Source organism: Aythya fuligula, chromosome 8, assembly GCF_009819795.1.
Source record: "Aythya fuligula isolate bAytFul2 chromosome 8, bAytFul2.pri, whole genome shotgun sequence".
Taxonomy (NCBI): Eukaryota; Metazoa; Chordata; class Aves; order Anseriformes; family Anatidae; genus Aythya; species Aythya fuligula.
In genome coordinates this window covers 17,237,400-17,255,009 of record NC_045566.1, presented here as the reverse complement: position 1 = coordinate 17,255,009, position 17,610 = coordinate 17,237,400, and the positions used below count along the sequence as shown (strand labels likewise).

The window sequence follows — 17,610 nt, the reverse complement described above, 5'->3', positions numbered from 1 at the left end:
TGCTGTACTGGAATCTACATGACTGTACAGGAAAAATAATAAAGCAGAGAGAGAAAGAGACAGAGTGATGTACACAGAAAAATAAGTCTATTTTTATAAACACATGCATACACTTATATGGTTGACCAGAGGACCCCACTTCAACCTAGCAGCAAAACTTCTCATTGCATCCTTTTGGCAGAGGAACGAGCATTTAAGTGTAAAAACAAACATGGTGGCCATCCCTTACCCTTTTCCACTTTCTCATCAGCTGCTCTCACATTAACAATCATTACCACACAGAACACTACATCTAAACTGTTTGTCTGTGGATCTCTACTGGGTCTCATTACCAGGATGTATCCCACAAATTTATGTTCCTGGTCACGTGCTTTGAAGGAAGAAACTTAACCTGCTTGATGGATAGATTTCTTTCACTGAAGAAATTATACCTGCTGGACTGAGGAAGGCTCTGTTCTTGCAGTCTCATGTCACCCTGATCCCTTCTCCCACCCATACCCTGAACAAAGCTACGTAAGACTCAAAATGAAACAGACACCTGCCTGTAGGAGAGTAACTTTCCATGATTTCACACACTTGCATACCCAGAGCTCCCGTGCTGAGGCAGGATATGATTCTTCACATTCAGCTACAACTTAATAAAACCGTCTCTCCTTTTTAAAGTTAATATGAAGCTTAATGCACAGTCTGCAAAACAGCAGATGTGGTGGCATAGTGAAAACTTTTTTTTTCCCCTAAAGGAACCATATCAAGTATCTCCAAAAGGAAGCAGCAGCATAGTATCTGAATTAACAGACAGTTGCCAGCAGTGTGTCCACACATTTAAATCATCTGCAATGCCAAGTATGTTTTCAATCAACAGAACTGAAATATTGCTTTGGCAGAGTATTTTACCTCTTAAATATTAGTCAGTTTTTGTTGTTGTTGTTTTTCTTACAGCTATACAAGCACAAAGGGAGTCTCAAATGCCATGTTGGTCACAGATCACTACCACAATATGTAGATTTCCAAAGAACTATATGAAAGCATGAAGTTTGCTGGAAAACAAAGCACTGAGTTCTGGCTTGCTTCCCCCCTCCCACTGCAGCTAACATTCAGAGACAATAAACATCTACTTGTGTCTCACCCTTCCTGACACTGCAATCCGGGTGGTGATATTAGTGTGGGTGTAGAAATCAACAGAGTAGGAACAATCAAGCCCAGAAAACATTGGTTTTTGTTGATGGCAACTATGCACCAAAAGGAATGCACACTAACTCAGATACTGCATAATAATCAGACACCACCACCCCTTTTTCCATGTGCCATAATTAAAAATAGGAAAGAAGAAAACAGGGCTACATGCAACGTCAAAAGTTACACTGATGGAAAAAATGCCTGATAAATTCCAGCTTCAAATGCAGTCTTAGCTGAGCTTCTAGTTTCTTTACCTTTCTGATAGTTTTCTTATGTTCATGCTGTAGGATGGCTTGTCTTGCATGGTGGCTACGTTAGAATATTAGAAACTTTGTGAAAACTTACTTTCATGAGATTTATGGTGGCAAACCCAAAATCAAAGAAACATCTCTGTTGTTGTCTATATGTATCAGTTCTTAGCCAAAGGAACAGTCCACAAAGCTGATTTCCAGACACAAGAAGCCAAAGCAAAACATGTTGCCTGCTTGGTACACAACTTCCATTTTAATATCAAGGGTTGCTAACTCAATTTCCTATTTTAAACAAAAAAAAAACACAACTGCAGCTGCTAGTCAAATACTCTCACTTCCCTACAGTATTGCAAGATGGTTTACAGAAACAAGTGCTAAGGCCTCTTATTTCACATGTGTCTGTCAATTGCTACTGTCATAAAAGGATGCTTGAACTAGTTCTTTGTAGGTTATGCCAGCTTGAAAAACGAGACCCCAGTGAATTGGGACTGTCATTCTGAACACCTGTCATACATTTCTCCAGATCCCTTGGGCTTCATACTATACTTGCTAATGAAATATTCTGTGCTGTCCTTGACTGATCACGCAATTCCAGCTTTTACAAAATGACATTCTGAAGGTCAGATTCAATTAGCTTCAGGGCTAGTAAGTATTTACATGCATTAATTGCTGAGGCTCATGAATAGATTTCCATTTGTTTTTATATACAGACACAGAGAAATGAAAGATGTATTTTGTTTATGGTCATCTGTATTCATCTGAGGGGCGAGGAAATGTCATATTATAGCTTTCTATGTATCAGCACTGACAAATACATCTCTATCTGACGTATTTCTGGAAACACAGATACTGGACTGACATACAGCTAGAACTATGGCTTATTCCATGACAAAGACTGAACAGTTACCACACCTTTGACCCACGCATGTAAAGTTTGGTAACAACTTACACAGTTTACTTTAACTATTTGATAGGCACTTCAACATGATCTGATACAATTTACTGAATAGCTTGGATAACAGTTTCTTTTCTCTCCATGTCTTTACACGATTATTAAATGAAACTTTCTTCCATGTGAAATACCTACAGTACAGATTCAGAAGGCTCTTCACTCCATTCCCTTTTTCAAAGATAACTACAGCTTTAAATATGTGCTGTACCTGAGAGGATGCGCACTGAGCTGTTCAAAGTGACAGGCCAGCCATTCTTGAGCCATGTTATCGATGGCAGGGGAATTCCCGAAGCTTCACAAACCAGAGAGATGGGATTCTTCTCCACAGTGCTGATGTTCTCAGGCACCTGCAGGTCACCAGCAATACTTGGGGGAACTACAGAATAAGAGAAAAGTTACTTCAAAACAAATCAAAAAAGCTTTTGCTCTCAAAACATTCTGTCAAGCAAATAATAATTCACTGAAGCTACGATAAACTTGGCAAGGGAGGATCAGTGCAAAACTGAGATTTATTACAATAATGACTTTTCTTTTTAAACAGTGCAACTGCATGGAAAAATTAAAATTTAATTCTACCAGTACTATTACCTTTATCTAAAGCCTTAAGGCACCTAACGAGTAACAGTAGTTCTGTCCATTCTACATTAATTATAATTTCCAGTATCTAACAGAACAATACGGAAAATTCTAACATTGTCAAAAGTACATTTTTTTTTCTACCTAATTTTTCTGTCTAAAGACACTTGAAAGCCTCTGTGATACAGTGGGATTTGCAGAGGAATATTGCAGCTAAACCCCTGTAATCTGATCTCCTGATTCAGTCGCATAGTAACTCCTGAAAGGAGTATCTCCCTTTCTTAGGGATAGAACTCCCTTTCTTTCTTGGTTTTATCCTTTCAAAACATAAATATTCAGAGTTATATGAGGCATAAAAAAACACATGCAAAAAAATGTTCCATTCAAGTTATAGTGGCTGTACCATAGCATCATGCTATAATCCATTCCATCAAGTAATTTTTAGTAATTTTTAAGTAAAATTACAGCAATGAATTATAGTTGGAGGTACCATCTTAAATTCTTCTGAGAGTAAAAAACAAGAGAACTTGTCTGTTAGATACTTGGAATACTGTCTATATTCATGACTGTCTTCTGGTAGAGGCCACACGTAAGGTGTTCTTGGTTAAACCTTAACTTCTATCTCCCAAAACCCAATAGAATATTTCCTACCATGAAACTCACCCTAATATCATATGAAATTGTACTGTATCTTGCTTTTCTCCTCAGAGAAAAGCAAGATACAGTAGCTGGGGGGAAATTTCTTGGGAAATACAGTAGCTAGGGGGTAGATTGATATTCACACGGACGGAGGTAAGATTTTAATTGGATTTGGATTTTTGTAATACATCTGCAATTGAAACTGCATTATGTATAATGCCTGCAATAAACATGGTTTGCAAATTTAGCTACACAACTATTTCTTGAATATCCTCGGGTGAACTTAAAGGTCTACTTTGTTTGTTATGTATGCCCCACTTTTTGCATACTCACCATGAACATTTAGATCATATTTTCTGTCAGACAGCCCTGCCACATTGACAGCAACACAGACATAGCGGCCTGTGTCTGACACCTGGGCATTTCTCAGTTGAAGAAAGCGACCATTATGAAGTATTCCTATGTCCCTTCCACTGACCAGCGGATGGCCATCCTTCATCCATGTTACTGCTGGTTCTGGAATACCCTGAACCTTGCACTCCAAAGAAATTTCATTTCCCTGGGTGACAACCACCTCTGAAGGGTGGCTACCACTGTTGAATATAGTTGGGCGAACTACAAAAGAAAAAGAAACACAATTTACAAGTCAACTAGAAGCTACTTTTCAGAATATTCACCTGCTTCTGAAAAGAGCAGCAATCAAGCTTGTCGGATGAGCATTTTAATGAAGACAGTTATTGCAGGCCACTACTGCTAGCCCAGTTAGGGGCACTCTGCAATTCATAACATTTTCCACGGAGTTGAGAAGTGACAAATAACCTCTCTTTCCTGCAGCCCACAAAATAAAAGTGTTGTTAAAGTAACTTACAGGCGATTTTAAAAATAAAAACAGGAAAATAACTTGAAATTTTAAAAAAGACTGCTCAATATTCTGTCAATCCATCCATATTTTTTGAGATTATCTTCTTCATGGGATTGTTTAAAAATACCTTGCTTTATTTCTGACTGAAAGACAGAATTAGCAGTAAAACTGGAAGATCTAAGCTCAACTAGTTGTTATCACTAATACAGTGACAAGAAACAGTGCACTAAGTAAAGGGGGCTATATCCCTGTAATCATCTCTGGTCAAATGCATTTTAAACAGATTTCTTGGTCAAACTCCAAGTCCAAATCATAAAAATTATATTTACTTATCTCCTCTGAGTATCTTGCATTTGTTCCAGAGTAGACATTTTGCAGTTTAACATCACTATACAGATGACACTTTCATAATGCACCTTTTTCAGAACAGAATATTTAATGGTAACTTACTGTATACTTGCAAACTGTATTCTTTCTTTGCACTTCCAGCTACGTTTGAAGCAATACAAGTGTAAGATGCAGCATCAGACTTCTCAGCAATTGAAATCTGCAATTGCCTGCCTCCAGATAATATCCGTACTCTTCCTGAAAGGTCAGCCACAATTGGAGAGCCTGCAAGAGACATTCTTTCAGATAAAAACACAGAGAATAGTAATGACCTTGCTCAGGTGGTGTAAAGTCCACTGGCTCATTTAAAAATTACAGAGCAGCACAATTGTCTATTTTAGAACTGCCGTATCAGAGTTTCCCTGGACATCGGAAACCTTGTAGGTAGATTCTGAGGACTTCTCATATTAATTCCTGACTGCATGACACAGAGCAACCTGAGCTAAAGCACAGTAACTTTCGCCATGCTTACATACATCCAAAGTGTCTTGGACACTTCCACAAATTCAGTATCTTCAGTAAAACCTGACTTGTTGCACATATAGTATATGATTGTCTCAGCCAGCCCAGCCAGTACAGCACATCTTACACCTATGTGATGTAGTCTGCACTCCCAGACCATCTGCGTATTGTGTCACATGGCACATGTGAATACACTTCTGCTCAGCAGAAATGGTACAGTCGCAGCTCAGCAAAATGATGTGACATTCTCTGAGCAGAATTTTCAATCTTGGAGACCTAAGATTGGGCAACTATCATCACCTTTATAAACTGCAGGGAGATTTTGTGACAGCAAGAATACACCTCCCACTGATTATTCCTACAAGCTGAATTTCCATTTCTCAGTCACACATTTCAAATCCTCCCTCCGAAAATGTGCACTACATTTCAAAGGTGATGATTAATCTGGCTCCTGCATAACATTGAAAATTGCACTACTTTCTCACTGCCCTTCAAGAATTTCAAGCAGGTTCAAGTTTACTTTCTGCAATTTAAGCATACATACTTCAGCACTGAAATACATTATTATAACATCTTATAGTGTCCCTTTCTTGGCTTCCAGTAGAGAGGGTTTAAAAAGAGCTTGATAAAATTAATTTTCTCTGAAAATTTTCAGCAGTAAAGAAAGTGTTTTGTAATTAAAATCTGCTCTTTCTACAAGTCATAATTAAAGTAGGCACACACTACTCTGAAATGTACCTTCTGAAAAAAAAAAAAAAAAAAGATAAATAAGATAAGATTGATTAATAACACAAAAATTACCATACTGGAAGAATGCATCATTTTACTTTGTCTATTATTCTGTCTTCAACAGTGCCCATGCTTAAAAGAAGGTAAAATACCTACTTTCATAAGAACACATTTGTCGATGATTACTTCAAACCCTAAAGCAAAAAGGTGTGAAGACTACTCTTAAATATTACGATGGGATGAGAGAAAGGTTCAGCAAGCCCCCAAAGCAACTGCTATGCTAGATGCATTTTCATCACTTGGCTGTGTGCTACAGCTGCAAAAATCAAAGTAAATTTTGAGGAGACATCTATGTTATGCAAGTGGATCACAAGGTAGAGACCCCCAACTCAGTCCCACAGTACAGCACTGTGACTCAGAGCCACGCCAGCTGGGATACATGAATAACTCTTGAAGCTGTCCCACTGCACTGTGCAACAAGTAAGTGTATTAAGAGGGTTTAAGTGCTTCACTAACATATATAAACTGTCCAGTTTTAAGTCAGCTCAGGAATCTCTGCACTGCACTGTGTTCCCTCCTCCCCTCCTCCCCCCAACACCTTTAGAAATAATGGCATCTAGGCTAAGCACATGTGAGTTAGAGAATGACATAATCTACTGCTGTAGTTTATTTTACTCAATATTGGGATTGTTTAGCTGGCTACATGTTTGTACTCCTCAGAACACACCACCTAAAATGTCCACAGGAAAAAAAAAAAAAAAAAAAAAAAGGAAAAAAATGGCAAGTCAGAATTATCACATTTGCTTTACAAAAACAGTTTACAGAAATGGATGGTTACTCACCATTCTTTTTCCAGGTAAGACTAGGTGGTGGGATGCCACTAGACTCACATATCAGGCTTATCAGGCTCCCTTCAATTGCTGTCAGCTGAGAGATATCATCTGAGCCATAAATACTTGGTGACACTGAAAAGAAATACCAAATCAGTTCATCATTTGAAATAAAATGGTATCAGCCAACAGTATAACCAAACTGACCTTAAAACAAAACTGTCCCATTGTGCTCTGAAGAAATTACAAGGATCGCATTCTCTTCCTTCTCTTCCTTACCATGCAAACTAGACCCTGCCTGAATAGGGAATATACTTACGAACAACTGCATCTATCTTTCCAGCCTCTGAGGTCTGGTGTATGCATAGGCTCTACTTCTCACTGGCTTTTGAATAGACTTCCCAGTACAGACCCATTTCTGTGAATTACGTAAACTGACTTTAAGAGGCTGCCCTGCTCATAGCCTTAGCTCATAAACCTAAATCATATGTCAGAAAATAACTTTTAAAATTCAGCCAGTTTCTCCCTTCAATTTATATGGCAATATACTGGCTGCCACATGCAACATGAAGGTCCCCAACCCTTCAACTGCCCTACTATTGCAGACTGCCAGTTTTGTTAAACAGCTCTGTGATTGTAAGCCAGTTGCAGACAAAAGGGACCACTGTTTTCAGTTTCATTCTCAAGGACTTTAGTCCAGTCATTAGGGAAGGGATAATTGCCTTCTTGAAATGGAGGAACCATTCTCTTTAGATGAAAATAGTGCAGGTAATACTTGAAAAGAGACCAAACAAAGCAGAGGAGAATGTAGGCTGACAATAGAGTAAAAGTTCGCTAGTGAACAACTTAACCAGTGCATTTAAAATGCACATGACAGTAGACAGCTTCTCCTTCTGACACTTTAGACTAACTTTTTTTTTTTAGCCACGACCAGATGTATGGGTTTCAGAATGACTGACTGCAAGCAAAGAGCTTTATTGTACTGGACTGGCTTCAACCTTTTATTTTGTCCTGCTTCAAGTCACAAAGTTTGTGCCATTCTCTGAGGAGGTACATCTTACATCTAACACATGGGCTGTTTCTTCTAGTTCTGGAACCAGAGTTAGCCCTCAGGATCTCATCAGTCCTCAGTAGGATACATTTCCTGGATTTAAAACTTAGAAATATGGCAGGCAGGACTTTTGGTGCCCGGGTGTAAACAAAGACTAATTCTAAACAGTTACCCACAGATGACTTTCACAGGCAACTTTTGGTTTCTATTAAGTTTAGTCCATCAAAGCTGCTAACTAGCAAAGAATTATCCCATCTCTCAAAACCCTACAGAAATGGTCTCACTGCACAAAAGAATAAACCCTATTCCCTCCTGCACTAAAGGTCCTTTGCAACAGCACAAATCTTACAAATCTGAGGAAGGAAGAGATCTGAGATGATGATGACAAGCTCAGTATATGGACATATACTTTAGCATGGAAATATCACATGGCCTTGTATGATACTATAATGTCAACCCCTTAATTTAAACACCAAATAAATAATGACTTTGTTCTGTACTAAGAATTTTAGTTTCATCATTACAAACCCTGTTAGATAAGTCTAGCTTTGTGATTTGCTACATGATGCTACATTCATCATGTACTCATAGAAACATTGTACTAATGCTATTACTATGATTTAGATCTAGAAATTTTGCTGAGCAAACAAAGCTAGGTAAAATAGTTTGGTTTTCTTTTTAGATATGAATTTCCATGCTTCAGCATTTAGAAAAGTTGGAGGTTGGTAAGTTGCTCTGTATGAGTGCACAAACAGGAGCTGGATACAAAGCCATTTAGTTTCTGCTCTAAACTATCATCATGCGTGCAAACCCAATCTGACAATGGCCTACAAAGTAGCTGGTATTAATTTAGAATCTAACCAAAGCAATTTGGAAAATGCATGCACTTTCTTTAAACTGTTAACTACAGCAAATATAATAATGTCACCCTGCACGAACCTCAGCTTTTATGTATTTATGAACTACAGAAAATTTCAGTGTCTCACATCATAACTCCACTCTGAGCTTCATTCCCATTCCTGGAATAAGCTTAAATCTTACCCCAAATATTAACATTATAGTTCTTTTCAGTTTTTCCAGCAACATTTGTCGCTTCACAAGTGTAACGGCCAGTATCCTGTACTTGAGCTCCTTCAATCTAGAAAGAAAATAAAAATCTGGGTTTTTTCTTTTTGCATTGTTGTACAGAGAAGTTACAGGGAGAGGTTGCTCAGTATTTTTGTGTTGCTATAGGTCACAGCCAACACGGGTTCACAAGGAGTAGGTCCTGTTTAACAAATTTAATTTCCTTTTATAAGATCACCCATCTGGTCAATCAAATAAAGCCAGCTGATGTAATCTTTTTGGGTTTCAGTAAAGCTTTCAATATGGTTTTCCATGGGATCCTACTGGACAGAATGTCCAGTATACAGCTACAAAAAAAAACATCATGCAGTGGGTGAACAGTTGGCTGATGGGCAGGGCTCAAACGGTTATGGTAAATGGGGTCACATCGGGCTGGTGGCCAGTCACCAGTGGGGTCCTCCACGGCTCTATTTTAGGGCCAGTTCTTTTCAATGTTTTCATAAATGATTTGGATGTAGTACTAGAAGGTGTTTTGAGTAAATTTGCTGATGATACTAAACTGGGAGGAGTTGTTGACGCTGTTGAGGGTGCAAAGGCCTTGCAGAGAGATCTGTACAGATTGGAGAGCTGGGCAATCACCAACTGCATGAAGTTTAATAAGAGCAAGTGCCGGGTCCTGCACCTGGGACGGGGCAACCTTGGCTATACGTACAGACTGGGGGACGAGACACTGGAGAGCAGCCCCGCAGAGAGGGATCTGGGGGTTTTGGTGGATAACAAGCTGAACATGAGCCAGGAGTGTGCCCTGGCAGCCAGAAGGGCCAACCGTATCCTGGGGTGCATCAGCACAGTCGGTCGAGGGAAGTGATTGTCTTGCTCTGCTCTGTGCTGGTGCGGCTTCACCCCGAGCACTGTGTGCAGTTCTGGGCACCACAGCACAAAAAGGACATGAAACTGTTGGAGAGTGTCCAGAGGAGGGCTGCAAAAATGGTGAAGGGCCTGGAGGGGAAGATGTATGAGGAACGAGTGAGGTCACTGGGCCTGTTCAGCCTGGAGAAGAGGAGGCTGAGGCATGACCTCATCATGGTCTACAGCTTCCTCATGAGGGGGAGTGGAGGGGCACGTATCGATCTCTTCTCTTTAGTGACCAGTGACAGGACCCACAGGAATGGAGTCAAGCTGTGACATGTAAGGTTCAGACTGGATATCAGGAAAAGTTTCTTCACCGAGAGGGTGCTCACACACTGGAACAGGCTCCCCAGGGACACAGTCACAGCACCAAGCCAGTCGGAGTTTAAGAAGGCTTTGGACTGTGCTCTCAGTCATATGGTCTGAATTTTTGGGTAGACCTGTGTGGTGCCAGGAGTTGCCCTCAATGATTCTTGTGGGTCCAACTCGGGATATTCTATGATTCTAAGTTTTAATTTTTATGTTTACATCTGTCTCCCTAAATAACAGAGGAGCACTCCTGCAAAACCTCTATAGAAACATCTAGTTGTCTGTGATCTCTCAGTCCTTATCTACAGTTCTCTGTTGCACCAGAGGGCCTGATGCTACCCAGCCTCTAACACATATCTAGCACCATCATGATGGGGATACTCCCCAGGAAGCAATCACTGCTGAAGCCTGACCACCCAATTTACCTTCAGTACACTTCCATCTTCAGAGATGCTAAGACCTAGTTTCTTCAGCAAGGGTCGTCCATCTTTAAGCCATGTCAGCACAGGTGGGGGAACAGCATTGCTCTGGCAGAGCAGCTCCATTGTTTCGCCGATGAGTACAGAGACATTTTGTTCCTCTCCCATGATGTTTGGTGGAACTATAGCAATAAATCAAAACAAAGGACCTTTGAGCATTGCAGACTCCCCAGAGTAAGACATACTGTAGAGCTAACAAGTCTTCATTTAATGAAAACAAAGTGGCAGTTACTACCTTTTTGACATAGACCTTAAGTTTCCTTTAGATCTCAACAAGCACCAAAATAATTTTGTTACCAACAGAATATCCTCTACACAAGATACATGCTTGTAAAATATAAACTATGGAGAAATTGTGTAGGTAAGCTAAGACTTGCAGAAAAATATATTTAGAAGGGAAAATCGCCATATTATATTATATATATATTAGAGAGAGAGAGAGAAAGAGAGAAATACACACCTGCTAAAATCACACACACACAAATAATAGAGAGAGTTAATGAGCATAAAGGTTCACAAGATAATACTCAAACCAAGTAGGTTAAAATGTCTTAAAATGTTCCAAACAATGCCAGCATGCATAGTTGGCTCTAAGGAGAACTCTAAGAAGAATATTGTCCAAAGATGGCCAAATAAAGAAGACACAATGAGAATTTACATGTTTCCAGCCAAGTGAATGGGTTAAGAAATTAATCATCAGTGAGTCATAATTTATTATTACATTATTGTCTATTTGTTTTCTGTGCTGTCTGCTAGCTAATTATTGTGATTGTTGGCACTGAGCACTATATTTAAATTTGTGCAACAGTTGCAGTGGCAGCAAAAATTTTTATCACATTTCCAAATTACAGGGTAGAAATATCAGCTTTTGGAACAAATGTTGCCCATGTAGAAGACAAAAACACTTCTGGACATTGAAATTGCAGCCCATTAGCTGTTCTCAAGTGGTATAAAGATTCAAGAAAGTGAATACTTTTCCCTCATTTTAAAAATTAGCTGTTTTTTCCAAAAAACAAAGCAACTGAGAAGCAATTGAGAACTAAACCCTGGAACGCATCATGTGAGTAATTTTCCATTGAGAAAGTATTCATGGCTGGAGTTGAAAAGAACTCCCTAAATCAAGGAGGAAATATTACTGAAATATTACTGACAAGATGAGGTTAAATTAAAAGATTAATGACTGAAAACTCTTTGTCGTCCATGGCTTTGTGTCAATATTCACAGCTCAACCAAATGTTCTTTGGTAACAGCGTGCTGCATCACCGCTCACAGATTTTCAGACTTCCCGGCAGCTTTGAGTCGTTGACAAAACATTGCCACAGCAAGAGTTTTAAAATGTTTCAGCCTGAGATACACACACACTCTTAGAAAATTGTGAGAGTGCAGTAGGCCATCATGCTATGAGTTGTTGCTGCTTACTAGCAGCTCACCACTGGAAGTTCCCTTTCCCAGATCAGAGCCAGTGGGACAGTATCTGGGAGTGCTCATAATAAATTTAGTACATCACTAACAGCAAACTAAGAGTAGAAGTGCTTTTACTGGGCTGCTCAAACATGATCCAGAAGAGAACTCCTATTTGTGCTCTTAATGGCATGTATGTTCTTAAATCCTTACAGCAACCAATAGGGATTACCTTTGCTTTCTTGCAATTTAAAAATCTAAGGCACGCTCATTACAGACTCTTGACATTAAGACAACATTAGGTTTGCAATTTAAGATTTACAAAATCAAAACTTCTAGCAAGAATTAATTCATCTAGTTACATAGATCTGGTGAGATTTTTATACTCACAATGTACTAGAAACTGTTCAGTTCACCCAATAAAATGTTGACCAGGGCCAAATATAAAAGCCCTTATTGTCACATTTCCTTTACTTTTTATCTTTGCAATCCATTAGTCCAAAAATTGCATGTCTGATTGCCCAAAATACATGGGTATGAAGGAGGGAAGCAGTGGAACTGTCCATGAGAAATACTCTGGGCTTCAATTTGAACAAAAAAGATATTGAATTAATTAGCACACATGAGATTATAAAATGTCCCAAAGCAGTACTCAGTAAACCAGCAATACAGTTCTCAAGATGTCCTGAAAAATAACACTAACAATAAAGCTTTGTTTTTCTTGCACAGGAAGTACTCAGCAGAGCAGCTGATTTCACAGTTTGGAAATAATTTAGGGAAAAGTCTGGTCTCAGTGGATAAGAAATAGAGTAACTGAAAAAAAAAATAAATCTGTTTATCTTACTTTCTTTGTAGAATTCACAAAGGCCTAGATTCTTTACAAGTGTTGTGGAACTGAAAATTGGAAGCTAATCCATTACTGCAGAAGGCAAATTTATTTTCCAAACATTTTTCCACCAATTACTTTTCCTCTCAGCTAAATGAATTGAAATGTATTCAAAAGGAAACTGAGTTTATAAAACATAGAAAGACAGATACTACATCATTTGTTTCTGAAGGAATAAGGTTTGAAATTAATCTTATTATGCTCATGGCAACTATACATTATCCAGGCTGTTCCAACTCTTAGACTGGCTTAGTGTACCACTCATTTCTAACCACCTCAGCTCCAAAAGCATTCCAAATTATTTTCCTCCTGTGGCTTCTTAATTAGACTACCCATATGAGGTTAAATCCCAAGAGTGATATTACTTTTTGGTGACAGCCTCACTCAAGACAGCCCTGCAGCTGAGCTCAACCCTGGCCAGCTTCTGTTACAACAGTAATTGCAAACACACACAACTTCTAACTCTTTTAATTTAATCTAGCTAAAAGGGACAGAGGTTCCAAAAAATAGAAGAGGAACAATAAGAAGATCCATGCTATTTCTGCAGTTATGTATACATATACACATGTCCTCAAACTGCAAAATGTACTTTAATATTCCTTGCTCTAGATTAATATGTTCTAGCCCACTTTAAACTTGAACTTGCTGTGCCAGAATCCTGACTTTCTGAACTGCCTCTTGCAGATGAAAAAAGTAGCCATGACTCAAGTCACGAGTGAGTATCCTAACCACAATGCCTTTGCAAGTCTATTCTGAAAGCCAAACTTGAAAACAAATAACCAGACAAACTGTTCCTATTTGCCTAAGGAAACATCCAAACTTCTAACTCCTCTTGCAAGATTTTCCAGAGAGTCTGCTTACAGTTGCCATTAAGCTAGAGACTGGCAGACCAAAAACAGTTTTCTCCCAGCTGATCTATTAAAAGCAAAAGAGAACCCACAAAGATTCTTTTATTCCAAAACCTTCTCTCCATATCTGGTACTGTAAGATTTCTAAAACAAGTGGTAGATCATTGTTCATCCTCACTCAGCTGTCCAGGGAAACTTGAGACTTACTACCATCAAGCTCCCTGGCTTCCCTCCTGGCAGTACTTTTTGCTCTTTGGTGTGTGTACATCACCAGTGATCTCTTAAGAACAAAATACAAAAAGGCATCTGAAATCAGTCTCAAGAATAAGGAGGAAGCTGGAAATGTTACACAAAATGAGGAGGAAGAATGAATTTACATGAGTTCAGTCAAAGAGAATTCAAAATTAACTGCTTGACACAATTTGGAAAACTAGCAAAGCACAATAGCTAAAGAGTTACATGTCCTGCTTTTTGAAAGAGACAAAGTTGACTGGTTGGGTTCAATATAGCTCTCTACAGCATCATTATTAGCACTACAAAAGTCACCACCATTTTGGCAGGTGTAGTAAGGGCCTGAAAACAGAATGAAAACTTGAGATGCGTATGGCAAATTCACACCAACTCATTCTGGTAAAGACAACTGAGCTCTGGCCACAATAACATCTTTTGTCCATGTGATCTACATGTTATTCACACAAAGACAAATGTATTTTCTCCTAACATTTATAAATGAGCCTGTGTGTATGAAACATATAAATGCACTGCAACTATGTTTCTTCAAAGATACAAAAAAGAATACCCATACTTTAATACCTGACTGTATGCATATATAAACTTACATACAGGCACATACAAACACCTCCTAATCCCTTTGTCTTTCATTAAGAGTTGGAATGATTTTTCTTTATGGTTGTTAACCATCTGGGCCACATTGTGTTTAATTAAAGCTCCATAAGCAGTTTTCATTATTCAAAAAAAAAAAAAAGGTCAGAAAATCTCACCATAAACTCTGAGATCAATATCTCTTTGACTCTCGCCTGCAGCATTCACTGCAACACAAGTGTATTTTCCTGTGTCGCTGATCTGAGCACTGGTCAGTGCCAGGACTCGACCCCCAGACAGAACCTGCAATAGAAGCACACCACATTCAGTATACATGCCTCAAAGTAAAACAGAAGCAGAGAGAACCATTAGGTTTCATATCAAAACAAAATACTTGTTTTGCCATTGCTTCCCACAATCTATATTTTTACCTACACTCTTCCCTGCACTCCATTGTTCTTTTTTTTTTTTTTTTTTTTTTTTCACCAAGACATGCAAAAGCAAAAGTCTAACTTTACACAAGTCTTCATAAACTCCTGGCACTTAAAAGTCTTTGTAGGATCTGGATATTCCTCCCTCTCATTAGTTTCAAACATTGTCACATCTTCTGTCTGTGCCCCAAATGACCCACAGACTTCCACAAATTTCCCCTCTCTCCTTTCAGATCATAAAACTGGCTTTAAAGGAGCAGTCATGCCTCCTCCTTTTAACTCAGAAGCATCTCCTTGCATCATAGTCGTCTTTTTTCCTCCCAAATTATTATTTTTTGTAATGAGATATTACCCAATCTTGGACTCTATGTATCTCTTCGGGATATAAATGAGGTCCAATTTACTCTTCTTGCCAGTAAGTAAAAAACTTGCCTATCTTTACTCAGTATGACATCATTTGAAAGAACCACCATGTTTCAACATATCCATAATGAGCACACTTCACACAATAATTACTGTAAACATGCCACAATATCCTAGAGCAAAAAGCCCTATACTCTCATTCCAAAACCTCCAAATTTTTAAGTTTCATTAAACTGCACAAGTTTTAAAGTCTCATACCAAAACAGGAAACAACACAGATGGCAGGATTTGAACCCAGTACCTGGAGTCCGTCGCTAAAGCTGGAAACAGGGCTACCATCTTTCAGCCACGTCAGAATAGGCGCGGGGATGCCTCTTGCTTCACACTCCAGTCGCACTAGATTATTAACCACCACTGCCACCATGTCATTGCTGCCAGAGATTGATGGTGGGACTGGAAAAAGAAAATAAATCTGGAGCTGCTACGTAGGAGTATAAATCACAATGAAATTAAATGGGATGCTTACTTTTGGACATTGTTTCTCTTTCTGCAAGGCACTCTGTTGTTGGAAAGATTTCTAATGTTACCACTACTGTCATTTGTTTGCTCTCTGCCAAATCCTGCTCTTTATTGACCTAAAAAGTCAGATAATTTCAATGAAACTACTGTGAGCAACGGTAAGCATGATTGGGCCCACAGCCCAGAGGACAGCTGTGAAACCCAGGAACCAGAACATAAAACCTGAAAATATTCCTTCAAGACTTTTATAACATTCCCTTTAGACCTCGTGAAAGGCATTAACAGTGGTGGAGATTAAAGAGGGAAGTATATAAGATAAACTGCATAAAGCAAATACATGCACAGAGTAATAAATCAACCTTGCAGAACTTACATGAACATTTACCAGATCAACCTGCATAACATCTTCCTGATGATAAAAATCATCTTAATGGAACATCTCAAAACAATTACTTTAGGTATAAGGTCTAGCACATTTTGCAGCACTACACTGAAAGAGGAGGCAGGAACATATCTAAGATTTCCAGTATATTTCTTTTGTTATTTCTGTGCTTCTTTCATTCAGGCTGTTCATCAGTAAGCAAGTGTGGGTGTAGCACTGATGCATGGTTATGGAAAGAAAACAGCTTTAAAATCAAAAAGCTGTTTTCAATATATAATCAACATTTGCATTTTAATGTGTAAGCGTTAGAAAAGGAAGATGGTTCATTTATCAGGAGAATTAAAGCTATTATTTGTTCCTACCAATTAAAACTTAGTGATGTAACTTTACTTTCACTGTCAGTCACAAAACATAATACTTGAACCCCGAGAAAAAACATTAGACTGGTGCGTTCTACTCATACATATCCTATGCCAGGAAAAAAAAATCAGAAATTCTTTAACAAAAATAAGATATGTTAATAAATTCAGCGATTTGTAACAGCCTGTAACTCAGACTACCTATCCTTAGAAAAATCCAGTAATAGCAGAAAAGGTAGAAAAAACACAAGTGTGATTCTACAATCTTTTTTTCCATATATATGCACAGTTTCCCCATTTCATTTCAATAGCATTCATTGTTCTCAAATGCCTGAAAAAGTTCTAATGGTGAGAAAGGAGTGCAAAAATCTTAATACAATGACATTAGAAGAATAAGCTAAGCTGAAATTAAACCAACTTCCTTTAAATAGGCTTGCCCAGTTTCATTCAGTGTTAAGCCTGCAGTATCAGGCTTTATTTCAAAAATCAGTTGATAATTTCTACCATCGCTACTACACCCACAACAGTCTATTAATAACAGAAGTTGTTGAATGCAACCAACAATTGACCAAGATAGGTGCTTACTCACAATGCCAGCTGCCACACAAAAATCTAGAGCAGGCTTTCAGTAAATGCAGTGCAACTTTCTGTGTTCTCCCTTTAGTAGTTGTTCTTGCTTCTACCATTAACAGAAAAGAAAGCTTTCTCTTATCAAAATCAAACTCTAAATAAACTGGATGAGAACCTTGTTTCTGTGAAATCGAAGAAGCACTCCATTTTAAGCCCTGTACCACACAAGCTGAATAAAGTAGGTTCATGGATAACTGTTTCAGCTTCCTTTGATGCAATTAGCACTGGCTGCAACTGCATATATCCTATTCTGGAAGGGATTACAATTTTATTTCTCCTGTCTATACAACTA

The 17,610-nt window shown here is 38.5% G+C and overlaps 1 protein-coding gene across 1 annotated transcript in view; it reads right to left on the bottom strand.

Annotated features, from left to right (window-relative positions):
- HMCN1 (hemicentin 1) overlaps positions 1-17,610 on the bottom strand; it is a 194,130-nt gene that overhangs the window by 67,311 nt on the left and 109,209 nt on the right. Inside the window, exons 39-46 of the mRNA XM_032192128.1 lie at positions 15,730-15,881; positions 14,814-14,937; positions 10,624-10,799; positions 8,957-9,053; positions 6,877-6,999; positions 4,907-5,068; positions 3,928-4,209; positions 2,588-2,755 (exon numbers count right to left, since the gene is read on the bottom strand). Coding sequence (XP_032048019.1) covers positions 2,588-2,755; positions 3,928-4,209; positions 4,907-5,068; positions 6,877-6,999; positions 8,957-9,053; positions 10,624-10,799; positions 14,814-14,937; positions 15,730-15,881 — 1,284 coding nt within the window. The remainder of the gene's footprint in view (positions 1-2,587; positions 2,756-3,927; positions 4,210-4,906; positions 5,069-6,876; positions 7,000-8,956; positions 9,054-10,623; positions 10,800-14,813; positions 14,938-15,729; positions 15,882-17,610) is intronic.